Source organism: Sus scrofa, chromosome 18, assembly GCF_000003025.6.
Source record: "Sus scrofa isolate TJ Tabasco breed Duroc chromosome 18, Sscrofa11.1, whole genome shotgun sequence".
In the NCBI taxonomy this organism is placed as follows: domain Eukaryota; kingdom Metazoa; phylum Chordata; class Mammalia; order Artiodactyla; family Suidae; genus Sus; species Sus scrofa.
The window spans coordinates 8,228,531-8,244,602 of record NC_010460.4 but is presented as its reverse complement, the minus strand read 5'-3'; the positions used below and the strand labels follow the sequence as shown (position 1 = coordinate 8,244,602).

Below are 16,072 nucleotides of genomic sequence, written 5' to 3'. Positions count from 1 at the left end.
GATCAAACCTGAATCCTCATGAACACTACTAGTCAGGTTCTTAACCTGCTGAGCCACAGGAGAACTCCCCAAATTTACACTTTAAAAAGAAAAAAAAAAATCAAGTACACACCAAAATGATTACTAAAATGTATCCCTCTCTGAGTGACAGTTCTCCAATGTAGGGGTTCCAACATATTGTTTCAAGCTTTGCGCAAGGAGACAGTCGTGTGATGGAATGATGAATGACTCCAGCTGTGTGTGATTATAATCATGCCTCCTTTCACTCTTACACATACTCGCATACTAGATGGGAAAACCATGGGGGCTAAGTTGTGTCTGACTCATCTAAGATGGCAGACTTCACTCTTCAGGGATGTGTCAAAGGGATAAAAAGTTGATAACTACCAAATAACACAATCAAGACAATTAAGTTCAAAAGTGGTTTTTGTTGTTTTTTTTTCTTTTTAAGGCCACACCTGAGACATATGGAAGGTGCCAGGCTAGGTGGAGAATTGGAGCTACAGCTGCCAGCCTACAGGACAACCACAGCCACGCAGGATCCATGCCACATTTGAGACCTACACCACAGCTCACAACAATGCCGGATCCTCAACCCACTGAGTGAGGCAAGGGATCCAGCACGCATCCTCATGGATACCCGTCAGGTTTGCTACCACTGAGCCACAATGGCAACTCCCCAAAAGTGTTTTTATTAGGACCTAATTTCCTTTAAAAGAACAGTAGGAATCATTTTATTCTACTTTTAAAATTTATTTTTAATTTTTAAAGGATCCATTCAAGTAGAGGCTATTACAATCATCAATATATATCCCCTAATATAGGAGCACCCAGATACCTACAACAAATACTAACAGACATAAAAGGAGAAATTGATGCGAATACAATCATAGTAGGAGACTTTAACACCCCACTCACATCAGTGGACAGATCCTCTAGACAGAAAAATCAATAAGGCGGCAGAGATCCTAAAGGACACAATAGAAAAATTAGACTTAATTGACATTTTCAGGACACTACAGCCATAAAAATCAAATATATATTCTTTTCAAGTGCACATGGAACATTCTCAAGAACTGACCACATACTGGGGCACAAAATTAGCCTCAACAAATTTAAGAGTATAGAAATTATTTTGAGTATCTTCTCTGACCACAATGGCATGAAACTAGAAATCAACCACAGGAAAAGAAATGAGAAAAAAACTGACTACATAGAGACTAAACAACATGCTACTAAAAAAACCAATGGAGCAACGAGGAAATCAAAAGGGAAATTAAAAAATAGCTAGAGACAAGTGATAATGAAGACACAACCACTCAAAATCTATGGGATGCCACAAAAGCAGTGCTCAGAGGGAGATTCATAACAATACAAGCCTTCCTCAAAAAGAAGAAAAATCTCAAATTGACTACTTAACTTATCACCTAAATGAATTAGAAAAAGAAGAACAAGTGAAACCTAAAGTCAGCAGAAGGAAGGAAATCCTAAAGATCAAAGAGGAAATCAATAAAATAGCAATTCAAAAAACAACAGGAAAAAAAATCATTAAAACCAAGAGCTGGTTCTTTGAAAGTGTAAACAAAATTGACAAACCTCTGGCCAGACTCACCAAGAAGAGGAGAAAAACTCAAACAAAATAAGAAATGAAAAAGGAGAAAGAAATCACAATGGAAACTGCAGAAATACAAAAAAAAAAAAAAAGAGAGAGAATCCTATGAACAACTGTATGCCAACGAATTTGACAACCTAGAAGAAACGGACAACTTTCTAGAGACTTATAGCCTGCCAAAAATGAATCAGGAAGAAAAAGATCAACTGAACAGACCGATCACTAGAAATGAAATGGAATATGTCATAAACACTCCCTACAAATAAAAGTCCAGGACCAGATGGCTTCACAAGCGAATTCTAGCAAACATACAAAGAGGAACTTATACCCATCCTCCTTAAATTTCTCCAAAAGGCTGAAGAAGGAACACTCCCAAAGACATTCTATGATGCCACCATCACCCTAATACCAAAACCAGACAAAGATACTACCAAAAAGAAAACTACAGGCCAATGCATCTGATGAATACAGATGTAAAAATCCTCAACAAAATTTTAGCCAGCTGAATCCAACAACATATAAAAAAGATCATACCCCACGACCAAGTGGGATTCATCCCAGGTTCACAAGGATGGTTCAATATTTGCAAATCAATCAACATCATACATCACATTAACTTTTAAAAGAAAAGTCAAAAACCACATGATTATCTTGATAGATGCAGAAAAAGCATTTGACAAAGTCCAACATCCATTGATGATAAAAACTCTTACCAAAGTGGGTACAGAGGGAACATATCTTAATATAATAAAAACCATTTTTGACAAACCACAGCAAATATAAAACTCAATGGAGAAAAGCTGAAAGCCTCCCCACTAAAATCTGGAATGAGACAAGAATGCCCACTTTCACCACTGTTATTCAACATAGTACTGGAAGTCCTAGCCACAGCAATCAGACAAACAAAAGAAATAAAAGGCATCCAAATAAGAAGAGAAGAGATAAAACTTTCACTGTATGCAGATGACATGATACTATATATAGAAAACCCTAAGGACTCAAGCCAAACACTACTCGAACTGATCAACAAATTCAGCAAAGTAGCAGGATATAAGATTAATCTCAGAAATCAGTCTCATTTCTGTATACTAACAATGAAATATTAGAAAAGGAATACAAAAATACAATACCGTTTAAAGCTGCACCCCCAAAAAATCAAATACCTGGGAGTATACCTGACCAAGGAGGTAAAGGGCTTTTATGCTGAGAACTATAAAACATTAATCAAGGAAATTAAAGACGATGTAAAGAAATGGAGAGATATTCCATGCTCCTGGGCTGGAAAAATTAATATTGTAAAAATGGCCATACTACCCAAAGCAATCTACAGAGTCACTGCAATCTGTATCAATTTACCCATGACATTTTTCACAGAACTAGAACAAACAATCCAAAAATTTAAATGGAACCACAAAAGACCCAGAACTGCCAAAGCAATCCTGAGGACCAAAAACCAAGCAGGGGGCATAACTCTCCCAGACTTCAGGCAATATTACAGAGCCACAGTCATCCAGACAGTGTGGTACTGGTACCAAAACAGACATACAGACCAATGGAACAGAATAGAGAACCCAGAAATAAGCCCAGACACCTACGGTCAATTAATCTTTGACAAGGGAGGCAAGAATATAAAATAGGGAAAAGACACTCTTTTCAATAAGTGTTGCTGGGAAAACTGGACAGCCGCATGTAAATCAATGAAACTAGAACACACCCTCACCCCAGGCACAAAAATAAACTCAAAATGGCTTAAAGACTTAAATATAAGACAAGACACAATAAAACTTCTAGAAGAGAACAGAGGCAAAACATTCTCTGACATCAACCTTACAAATGTTTCCTCAGGTCACTCTCCCAAGGCAAGAGAAATAAAAGCCAAAATAAACCAATGGGACCTAATCAAATTGACAAGCTTTTGCACAGTAAAGGAAACCATAAAAAAAACACAAAAAGACAACTTACAGAATGGGAGAAAATAGTTTCAAACGATGCAACTGACAAGGGCTTCATCTCTAAAATATGGAAACAATTTCTACAACTCAATAGCAAAAAAGCCAACAACCCAATTGAAAAATGGGCAAAGGACCTGAATGGACATTTCTCCAAAGAAGATATACAAATGGCCAACAAGCACGTGAAAAAATGCCATTTGTAGCAACGTGGATGGAACTAGAGACTCTCATACTAAGTGAAGTCAGAAAGAGAAAGACAAATACCATATGATTTCACTTATATCTGGAATCTAATATATGGCACAAATGAACCTTTTCATAGAAAAGAAAATCATGGACTTGGAGAAAAGACTTGTGGTTGCCAAGGGGGAGGGGGAGGGAGTGGGGTGGATTGGGAATTTGGGGTTTATAGATGCCAACTGTTACCTTTGGAATGGACAAGCAATGGGATCCTGCTGTATAGTGCTGGGAACTATGCCTGGTCACTTGTGATGGAGCATGATGATATGAGAAAAAAGAATGTATACATTTATGTGTGACTGGGTCACCCCGCTGTGCAGTAGAAAACTGACAGAACACTGTAAACCAGTTATAATGGAAAAAAATTAAAATATCACAAAAAATATATTATTAGAGAAAAAAATACTTTATTGATGTATAGTGATTTCACTTTATTGTATCTTTAATACTATATTTTGGCTATATTTTCTAGGTTTACCATTTGCTACTCAATTAGTTGTCTTACCTACAATACGCTATATTTGCACTAAGATTCTAAAGAAAAGCTCACTACTAAGTTAGGGGCTCTTACACACAAGAAGCTAGTGTCAGGATCCTGTTCTCTGATGGCCTAAGATACCACTGCCTGATGGACCAGAACGAGGCAATAATATGGAACACAAATATGAATCAGCAGTTCCTGGATAAATGTTAAACAAACGTTTCAGGAAAGCCTCAAAATTTAAACACCACATAGATTTTGAAATAAACAACATTGATTATCAAACCGTAACACTGAGATAAAGCAAGACGTACTGAAATTAGGCTGAGGGTGCCGGAAGATAAGCTGGGCCTCCGAGATGATTCAGAAGGAGACCTTCTGGGTGATCTTATCTACAAGGATGCACAGGGTAAGAAACGCCGCCAGGCATCTATGGAAGCTGCCCAAGAGATATGACACTGTAAAAACGAGAAAGTGATATTGATCTGAAGGAACAGGCCTTGGACCAGATCAAGGATTCCCCTGAAGGACCAGAGACATGGGGGTGCTCCTGAAGCCCAGAGCCCCGCCACTGACACAAACAGTAAGCTATGTGACCATGGAGACACCCAACTCTGCCTTCCCCTACTGCACCCGGCATGAATGCACCCAACATAAGCATTGGAGACGCCTCTGTATTGCAATTACACTTCACTCTCCTGTGAATCAGTCTGTCTCGTGGCCTTGCAAGTACCAAAAAATGGGCATTCATACTTAATGCTAATGTAGAGCCAGCATGACACCACTTGTCTGAAGGGTCACCTCGAGTTTGTAGCCAACTGTACACTGCATGTCACCTCCAACCCAATGACTCCATATCTAGGAATGAGGCCTAAAGAGCTAGACATGGTTATGAACAATCATTTGCCCGCAAGGACACTCATATTTACAGCAGTGAAAAATCAGAGACAACCTAAAAGCCCAATACTAGTGAAACAGTTAAAGAAACCATGACTGTACATATATCAAAATGCCGTGAAGCCACTCAAATGTGGAAAACTATTATTCATGGTTTATTGAAAGGTTAACGTACCTTTCAGTTCGAAAACTTAGATAATGAATAACCTCAGTATTCTTTTTTTTAATTAATGTGAATGTACACATTTATACATGGAAAAAAGACAGAACGAAGTAGTTCCTGCTGTGGCGCAGCGGAAATGAATCCGACCAGTATCCATGAGGATGCGGGTTTGATTCCTGGCCTTGGTCAGTGGGTTAAGGATCCAGCATCGCCGTGAGCTGTGGTGTAGGTTGTAGATGTGGCCCAGATCCCGTGTTGCTGTGGCCAGCAGCTGCAGCTCCAATTCAACCCCTAGCCTGAGAACTTCCATATGCTGCAGGTGTGGCCCACAAAAAACCAAAAAAACAAAAAACACCAGGAGGATATAAATGCTAACAGCAGATTTGTCTGGTTGGTAGGATCATGTTTTTTTCCTTTGAGCTTCTGCCTACTTTTCAGTTTTCTGCAATAACTCCAAGTTCATTTTATATCCAGTCTTTTAAAACTTTTTAATATGGAAATTTTCAAACATACACAAAGAGTAGGAAGAGAACAACAGACCCCCTTATCCACCACTTAGTGTCAACAACGATCAATATTTTATCAGTACGGTAACATCTGTACCCCGTTCTGCCCAAACATTACTCTTTTTCCTGAAAAGTTTTAAAGTAAATCCTTTATAAAATTTTACTCATAAATACTTCATTATGCACCTCTAATAAAGTCTATTTAAAAATAATATAACCACAATGCCATTATCTCACCTAACAAAACCAATGATGATGCCTTATCATGACTAATACCCAGTTCACATTCAAATTATACCACATGTCCCCCAAATGTTATTTTTTTACAGTTGGTTGGTTGAGTCATGATCTCAGAAAGGTCAAAAATGTGGTTATGTGTTATTAAGTCCCTTTTATTCTACACATTGCCTCTTGTTTTTTCTAATTAATTTTAAAAATGATAAAGCAGTTCTCCAATATCTTCTGATTAATAAGAAATAAGACATGGAGAAGACTCTCTCACTAGAGACACTGAAGCCAAGAGTTGTGCATGAAATCCTAACAAATACGGTTAGGGTATTATAAGTAAGCATACATATAAAACATGGATTCGGTGTTTTCAAAAATCAAGTTCAGTTAATTTACCTAAAAGTCTTGGCTGCAGTCAAGTAATTACCCGTGCCCAGACTTGGGCCTGCCTCCCCATGCTGCTTTCTGTTCCTCATAGTCTGTCATGCAAGTCCTTCTCTCGTGTTAGCCCAAGCCCTCTTTAATCACCACGCTGGGTCAACCTTTCCAGCTATAGACTCGAAATCTAGAAGCCATAAAAAATTATTGAATTCAAGAAAAAAAACAACTGTCTGACAAAAAGTAATGCTGAAAGACAAATGACAAAGAGGAAAAATATGTTCTACTTATGTCACAAAGAACAAATCTCCCTGCTTTTTTCTCCTTTTTCAGCCATACCCACGGCATGTAGAAGTTCTCAGCTCAGGGATCAAATCCGAGCCGTAGCTGTGACCTATGCCAAAACTGTGGCAATGCCACATCCTTAACCCACAGCACTGGGCATCGAACCCATGTCTCAAGCAGCGACCTGAGCCACTGCACAGACAACATCAGATTCTTAACCCATGGCACTACAAGGGAATTCCTAAGTCTCCCTATTACACAGAGAACTCCTAGAGAAAAGGCCAGTGATCAAAAAAATAGCATAGCAAAGGCTAGGAACAGTTCTCAGAAGAGGAAACATAAATGACTCAAACATACCGAAAGATGCTCATCCTCATGCCTAAGAAAAATGCAAATGAAATCCTACTTATCTACTATGTTTTATCTACTGCAATGCTCAAAATCCAAAAGTTCTTTTTTGGGGTGGCAATGCTATGAGTAAAGAGCCTTCTCTTACTTCACTGTTGATTATGCAAAACGGTACCATCTCTACGTAAAGCAATCTGATGATATCTATTAAAATTACAAATACTTATGCTTTTGAACCACCAATTTCATTTCTTAGGAGATGGGAGAATATGAAACAGAAAGACTTGGGTCCCAGAATGACCCAGTGGAACAAAGCCACTTGGCATGCTGGATTACTTCTCTCCTTCTAGAATTGTCACGCTAGAAAGCTATACTTCTGCCTCGTCGGAGTCACTGTATTTTGGGTCTCTTTGTTACAGAAACTTAGCCTGCACTTGAGCTAAAGCAAAAAATTATACCTATATATGAGTTTTCAGAGCATCAAAAATACTGTATTAGCTCAGCAGCTGGCAAGAGAAAGGGGGGAGAAAATAAGTATTGCAGACTAACAAGCTGGTACCCCTCGTTATACTGCAGTGAAAATAATAATAATAATAATAAAATCTGCCTGAACTTCAATAACCTGGAAGACAGACCCTGTGTCATCTGACCCTGCAACTTTTTTTTTTGTCTTTTTAGGGCCACACCCGCACCATATGGAGGTTCCCAGGCTAGGGGTCTAATCAGAGCTGTAGCTGCCAGCCTGCCACAGCAATGCAGGATCAGAGCCATGTCTGCGACCTATACCACAGCTCACGGCAATGCTGGATCCTTAACCCACGAAGCAAGGCCAGGGATCAAACCCACAACCTCATGGTTCCTAGTTGGATTCGTTTCCACTGCACCACGATGAGAACTCCTGACCTCGAAACTTTTTTTTTTTTTTGTCTTTTTGCTATTTCTTTGGGCTGCTCCCGCGGCATATGGAGGTTCCCAGGCTAGGGGTCAAATCAGAGCTGTAGCCCCTGGCCTACGCCAGAGCCACAGCAACGTGGGATCCAAGCCACGTCTGCAACCTACACCACAGCTCACGGCAACGCCGGATCGTTAACCCACTGAGCAAGGGCAGGGACCGAACCCGCAACCTCATGGTTCCTAGTCGGATTCGTTAACCACTGCGCCACGATGGAACTCCTGACCTTGAAACTTTAAAGGAAGCAATAAGAAACAGAGTGTTGATAGCTCCTTGATGTTTTTAATGAGCTACTACAAGAGGAAGATGAAAATAGGCAAGAACTGGCCAGTTTGCAAGCAGCAATGAAAGGAAATACAGTGTAAGGGTGTGTATGAATTGAGTCTCCAATCAACTGCCCCTCCTGTGGGGTTAAGAAAAGCTAACTGCTTCTGTACCCTAAAAACAGTAGGTAAGAATTTCTCTCAAAGCCTCTATGAAACGCTCCAGTTACGTATTCTTGACCAGACATAGAAATCAGCCCATTTATAAAGATGAGATTTAGGGTTCAGCCTCAAGGTAGCCACCATCAAAATGAGGGAAAGATGGACAGGCCAAGAACAGAGACCAGTAACGAGTCTATAGTCCACTGACTTAAAAACGAGGACCCAGAAGAGATCTCCGGCTGTGAACAGTTTTCCCTGGAAATGACTGTAAGTGCAAAGACCAGACGCCTACTTAGTGTTTGAGGGATCCATATCGTCAGATGTGGGGCCTACATAAGCCTGTGACGTCTCAGCCCTTCAAGAAATCACTAGAGCCCCCAACCTTCACCAGCAGGAAGCATGCCCTAGTAGTGGTGAGAAACTTTGAACAGGTAAGGACATCCTGGAACACAAAAATCACTCTGAGGATATGGAAGAATAATAAGAGAAGCAGCAGAGGCCCTAAATGACTGTGGGAACAGCAGTCTACCCACCCTGACTGCAAGCCTCCTTCTAAACCATTATGTGGAAAAGAATCTTCTGCCTTATTTGAGCCATTGCGTTTTGGGGCTTCTGTACCACCATTTAGCCCAGGACTCTAATTGAATACCTCCTAATTTTTGGCTTTTGAGCCATGAAAGTCTATTACCTCCTTGAGAAATACATTCTTCAAAAGGAGTTACTCATTTTTTAAAAGTGTCAAGATCCCAATCAAAATGTTCTTTATGTTAAACACAGTATTTATGCCTTCTGAGACACAAAACTAAGGAAATATTTCAAATTCAGAAAAATATTTTTCACAGCTCCAAAATGTAGAGAGCAGTTAAAAAAAAAAAATCAGAAACATGCTAACTGCTCTACCAAAGGGAATAATCAAGTAAACCCATGGTACAGCTGTAGCACTAAGGAGCTATTAAAATCATCATCAAAATGAAAAATATGGGGGATGATGGACAGAAAACATAAGCATAGCGGGTGTTCCCAGAGAAAAAGGCAAAATGGGATGGGAAAGTTGAGTATCTCATTGTTAGAAGGAAAAGTCCTTGAAATTAAAAATAAAAGTCTTATCTACAGATCAAAAGGGACAAACTAGGGATAAAACCAACCAAACAAAAAAAAAACACCATTCAGAAATATCACAGATAGGAGTTCCCGTCGTGGCGTAGCAGAAACGAATCCGACTAGGAACCATGAGGTTGCAGGTTCGATCCCTGGCCTCACTCAGTGGGTTAAGGACCCGGCATTGCTCTGAGCTGTGGTGTAGGTTGCAGACACAGCTCAGATCCCGCATTGCTCTGTCTGTGGTGTAGGCCAGTGGCTACAGCTCTGATTGGACCCCTAGCCTGGGAACCTCCATGTGCTGAGGGAGCGGCCCTAAAAAAAGGACAAAAGACAAAAAAAAAATTAAAAAAAAAATTTTTTTTTAAAGAAACATCACAGATAAAAGAGTCTATAGGGGTCCAAACAAAAGACACTTCTCTGAAAGAACCCCTATCAGAGGACAGCAGAGCAGGAGTTCCCGTCATGGCTCAGCAGTAACGAATCCGACTAGTATCCATGAGGACGCAGGTTCGATCCATGGCCTCACTCAATGGGTTAAGGATCTGGTGTTGCCGTGGGCCGTGGTGTAAGTTTGCAGACGCGCTTTGGATCTGACATTGCTGTGGCTGTGGTGTAGGCCAGAGGCTACAGCTCTGAATCGACCCCTAGCCTGGGAACCTCCACATGCTGTGGGTGCGGCCCTTAAAAAAAAAAAAAAAAAAAAAAAAAAAAGAGAGAGACAACAACAAAAAAACAACAGAGCAATATTTATAGCATCCTGAGAGGAAGCAAAGATTTAAGCCCCCTTAATTATCTTACAGAAATGACTTAAGATTTAAGACCCCTTAAGGGTCTGACACCCAGCCCCGAAAGTAAAGGTAAAAGACCAATACGATGAAGCATGCGAGATTTCAGAAGGCAGCACCATGAGCCTTTCATTTAAAAAAGTGCTTGACAGCAAAATCTAAGCAACCAAGAAATAAACCAGGAACCCAGGGATGCAGCGAGCCACAGCTAAGGCCTGGATGTGGTTGTAAACAATTAACTGAGACCTCAGAAGAGTGGAAATTATGATCACAGAACTAACTGTAATAAATCCCACAATACATGCAAGCTCAGAAATAAAGCCGGGGAGGCGTTCTGGGAAGACGTGCAAGACGAGTGAAACACAACCTACAAACACTGACGACACTAACCAGAGATTTGTGCCCTTTCCCACACATGCGTTACTTCTCAGTAAGCATGACACCATGTCGTGCTTGTCATAGTCTTTTTTTCTGAACCTTGGAGGATTATTTAAAAAATAATAGATCTTCCTGTGAAAAAAGATTCACTTAACGTCTGACAATGCCTTCAGTTTCACTTACTCTTTTCCTCTAATATATACAAACAAAATTGAACATACTCCAAACCAGCCTAGTTGATAAAATTAAATCTTCATAAAATATGAATCCTATTTTTGTTACGGCTATGTCGATTTTACAATCACTGAATAGTGACAATGGATGTCCCCCCGAGTGTTAAGATTTGGGAGTTTTGTGAAAATTCATTTATACTTGCACATACTTTTTTTTTTTGCCTTTTTGCATTAAGGGCTGCTCCCGTGGCACATGGACGTTCCCAGGCTAAGGGTCTAATCGGAGCTGAAGCCTCTGGCCTACACCAGAACCACAGCAATGCGGGATCCGAACCGCGTCTGCAACCTACACCACAGCTCACGGCAACCCCGGATCGTTAACCCACTGAGCAAGGGCAGGGACCGAACCCGCAACCTCACGGTTCATAGTCGGATTCGTTAACCACTGTGCCAGGATGGGAACTCCTTGTTTTGTTTTGTTTTGTTTTCTCTTTTCGTTTTTAAATAATAAGCATTTTTGCCACAAATGAGAAATTTTATATCCTTTCAAAGGTGATGATCAAGAAAGACTGTTGTACTGAAAACTAAAATGATAAAACTTTTTAAAGTACAGGATATAAAAATATGTTTACAACATAGTGCCAAGTATGTAAATATATTTTTTCAAGTACACACACGTGTACCAGAAGGGATGCAAATGTGCTAACATTTTAACAGTGCTTCAGGGATTACGGATGAATTACTCCCTCAAAATCTGAAAGAAAATTAGATTCTTCACATGATGAAAAAACACTAATAGCTTTGCTGCTTCTGTTAAAAATTCCCTTCCTATTATCCCCAATCTTAATAATTGCCCAAGTAACAAATGATTAGGTGTTAAAAAAGAAAAAATAAAAAAAAAACACATTGAGAGTCTGTTTGTCTGGGGCAATGAAGTTAATGACTGTGGTTTAGGGTAAGCAAAGATCATTGTCAATGACGTAATTCAATAAAATTGATGACAATATTAATATCAACTGAAAGCAAAATCGACCCCACCTTTCATTCGAGGATGAAGCATCATTATGCAGGATGTTGGCTGCAACACCAAGACCACCATCTGAGGTGTGAAATGTGGCCACAGACGTTCTTAGAGAGGCATCTGAGGTTCGGCCCATGACCTCTCCCCCAGGGGCCCCTCACACCACATGGGCCGGCCGAGCCGCCTCCTCCCAGCCCTCGTGTGTGAGCCACCTACCGAACTTGATTCTCCAGGAAGTGCATGTACCGGTAAAGCAGGGTGTAAGATGGGGACAGGATGCCCACTGACTTCATGCGGGCGCCGCGCTCCAGCTCGCTCTCCACGGGCATGTTGGCGAAGCAGGCCAGGCCGAAGAAGGGCCCCTTCCGGAAGTAGCTAGAACAGACATGTAGTGAGGCTCAAAGTCAGAGAGAGAAATCTTATTTTTTCCTGAGACACAGTCTCCAGGGCTCAACATGAGGCTGCTCAGGCTGAAAAAACCTGTTCTAGAATCTCAGGGGAACAGCTGGCCCAAGCCACTCAACCTTGCAGGAGAGACAACCAAGCCTTAAAGAGACGATGGAACCTGCCAAGGTCATCCCTCTGGAGCCAGGACTTGATCTCTGCAAAGCCTGCTGCTCATCTGCCCATGACAATGGACACAGCCCTTCTCTCCTGCATGACAACTGACTTGGTGGGGGGACCTCTGTTTTATTAGCATAAACCGTGTTGATTCCTTGCTCACTTACCAAGTCTCTAATTTTTTTTTTCATGGCTACACCTGAGGCATATGGAAGTTCCCAGGCCAAGGACTGAATGAGAGCCACAGCTGCAGCAATGCCAGCTCAACCTACGTCACTGGGCCGGGGACCGAACCTGTGCCTCTGAAGCGACCGGATTCTTAACCCGCTGGGCCACAGCAGGAACTCCCTCTGATATTTTTAATGGAACACTGGGAGTTCCCGTTGTGGCTCAACAGTAACGGAACCAACTAGTATCCATGAGGATGAGGATTCTACCTGGTCCTGTTCAGCGGGTTAAGGATCCGGTGTTGCCATGAGCTGTGACTGCCACAGATGTGACTCAGATCCGGCATTGCTGTGGCTGTGCTGCAGGCAGCTGCAGCTCCAATTTGGCCCCTAGCCTGGGAACTTCCCTATGCTGAGGGTGCAGCCCTTAAAAAAAAAAAAAAACAAAAAAACAAAAAAAAACCCTAAGAACATTTGACCAAAATGTCACTTTATTTCCTTCCCCTTTCACACACTCATGTCCGTCATGGTTTCAGCCCAAAGAGAAATGAAAGCTAGTCCATTACCCCTATGTTCTGTTTTCTCCTCACAAGAATCTTAATTACACCGGACTACAAACCGGCCCTACTCAGAGCTGGAGTTGCAAGTTCTAGCACATCAGTGTCTTAACCCAAATGGAACCCAAACTCTATTCTTTTATTAAAGCCAAACCTCAGGCAAGGTTTAGGAAAGGAGAGAACCCTATGGCAGGAGTTCTTAACATTTTCGGATCATGAAATCCACTGGGAACCTAATGAAAACTTTAGAAGTTTTTTTTTTTTTTTTTTTTTTTTTTTTCCTTTTTAGGGCTACAGCCGTGGCATATGGTGGAAGTTCCCAGGCTAGGGGTCTAATTGGAGCTAGCCACTGGTCTACACCACAGCCAAAGCAACATGGGATCTGAGCCACATCTGCAACCTACACCACAGCTCATGGCAATACCAGATCCCTGACCCACTGACTGAGGCCTGGGATCGAACCCGCAACCTCATGGTTCCTAGCCGGATTCCTAGTTTCCACTGCATGAAGGTAACTCCCAGCTTTGGAACTTCTTGCTAGAAAGAAGCATAAACCGGTACATATATTTTCAGGGCATTTACACACACCTGCTGAAGAGGCCCTGCTGAGAACCCTTATTCTCTGCAGAAAGCATGAGGGGAGCAGAAATGGTACAGATAAGACTTGTATTCAGAAGTACTTCCATGAGGAGTTTCCACTGTGGCTCAGTGGTAATGAACCCGACTAATATCCATGAGGATGCGGGTTTGATCCCTGGCCTCACTCAATGGGTTAAGGATCCAGCATTGCCGTGAGCTGTGGTGTACGTCAAGATGCATCCCGGATCTAATGCTGTGGCTGTGGCGCAGGCTGTCAGCTATGGCTCCAATTTGACCCCTTGCCTGGGAACTTCCCATATGCCGTAGGTAAGGCCCCCCTACCCCAAAAAAGGCAAAAAATAAAAATTAAAAATAAAAAAAAGTACTTACATGAAATCAGATTGAACTTTATGGGACCCACTGGCCATGGACTTGAACTCAACACCTTCAAGGTCAATATCTTGAGGTAAGCACCATTCTACCATGTTTCCTGCAGGGCGTTAAAGAAACAAAATCATTCAAAGGGCTTAGGGCAGGGCTGGGCTTCCCAGTCAACGCACTGCTAACTCGACCCCCAGGATCCTCAAGCGGCTCATCCCATCATCAGCCACGTGCTGGCAGAGCTCCTGAGCCATCCCATAGGCCAGTGGATGGGCCACGAAGACACCCCAAGCTCTGCCTTCAAATAAATGGAGCTCTCCTTCTGAGCGACCTGCTGGCTTTGGGTCTGCCATTCCATTTGGCCACCCCCAAATCTCCTTTCTTCTAAGAGCATGTTTTCATCTTCCGCCCCACCCAACTTGACCCCTTGAAGATGGATTTTACTTCCATCTTGCTTTTCCACGGCCACTAATGACTTTCATAAACCCCATACTCTTTTTAATTTGCATTTTCATCGATCTCTGTGTGGCATTTGATAATTCCTCAAAAATTTGTCCCCTTTTTCCTTGACTCCCATGAGAGAGTACTATTTTGGGTCTTTTCCTTCTTCTCTGACCACTGTAGCCCTGCTTTTGTCCCCAGCTCTTTCCCCTCTCCCCCCAAATGAAGCCCTTCTCCAAGGTCCAGACACCAGTTCTTTGCTTCCAGAATTTAAGGGCTCATACACTCATCATTAATTAGTGAGTTTCTACTGAGCTAGATGTTACAGCTACAAAGTCAAATAAGACAGAGTCCCCGACCTCTCAAACAGGTTACATTTTGGGGAGACACACACACAAAAAAAGGATAAACAAAGAAACCAGGGATTACAGTTCTGGGGGGTAAATCCAATGACAGAGGATAATGTAGGATTTTTAGAACACGGCAATGACAAGCATCCATGAGATTGAGGGAATCAGAGAATTTCACTATAGCAGTTTTCCCTAGAGGATGGAGAGAACACTATAAAAATATGTCCTATTTTTTTCTTGCACATTCAAAACTTTTCCAAATAAAAATACTAAGACACATGTGAGATTTCACTTTAGAACACACTCATCGACAACTCAAATCCTAATTTCCTAGGCATTAGAAATACTGCCAATAATCCCAGGCAATAGTCTTTCAGATAACTGTTTGGGGCATCAGACGTATCACACGTCCAGTCTACCTTCACACCATGCAGACTCCGAACATGGCAGCCATTGGAGGAGATCAGCCTATATTATATACAACAGCGGAAGGCACTTACCAGTGGTTCATTTTCAAGAGAGGAATCATGAATCGGAACAACTAATCAATGAGCCAAAAATTTTTGAAATGCATGGGGAGTTCCTCATGTGGCTCAGTGGGTTGAGAACCTGACTAGTATCCGTGAGGATGCAGGTTCAATCCCTGGCCCCACTCATTGCCATGAGTTGCAGAGGTGGCTTGCGTCCCACGTTGCTGTGGCTGTGGTGTAGGCTGGCAGCTGCAGCTCTGATTGGACCCCTAGCCTGGGAACTTCCACATGCCTTGGGTGCAGCCCTAAAAAAGCAATAATAATAAAAAATAATAATAACAACAACAATAAGCATGAAAAAAAAAGCTTTAAGATTTCGTAAAACAGAAAGGCTAAGACAGCGCTGTATTTGTCAGAGTTAAAGACAAGAAAAAAACGGGGGCTGGGGGTGATCGTGGGGATAAAGGCAAGGTTTTGAACACAAGTTCCCCTACATTCCCGTCTTCCCGTTTAACACCCACTGCTACTGTCTGCTTGGCCCAGGGGCTTTCACCCTGTGTTGTGCATCAGGATACGCAGGGAACTTAAGGGGTTGGAACCCATCCCAAATCTAGAGGATCATGAGCTACGCCGTGTGGGTG

General features: G+C 41.8%; 1 protein-coding gene across 2 annotated transcripts in view; it reads right to left on the bottom strand.

Moving 5' to 3' along the window:
- The window catches only part of KIAA1147 (KIAA1147 ortholog), a 55,994-nt gene that overhangs the window by 17,102 nt on the left and 22,820 nt on the right, over window positions 1-16,072 (bottom strand). For both annotated transcript variants that reach the window (XR_002340471.1, XM_003134603.6), the window contains exons 2-3: window positions 14,180-14,279; window positions 12,142-12,300 (exon numbers count right to left, since the gene is read on the bottom strand). Coding sequence is in view for 1 of the 2 variants with exons in the window: in XM_003134603.6 (XP_003134651.4) it covers window positions 12,142-12,300; window positions 14,180-14,279 (259 nt within the window). In the remaining variant the exon portion in view is untranslated. The remainder of the gene's footprint in view (window positions 1-12,141; window positions 12,301-14,179; window positions 14,280-16,072) is intronic.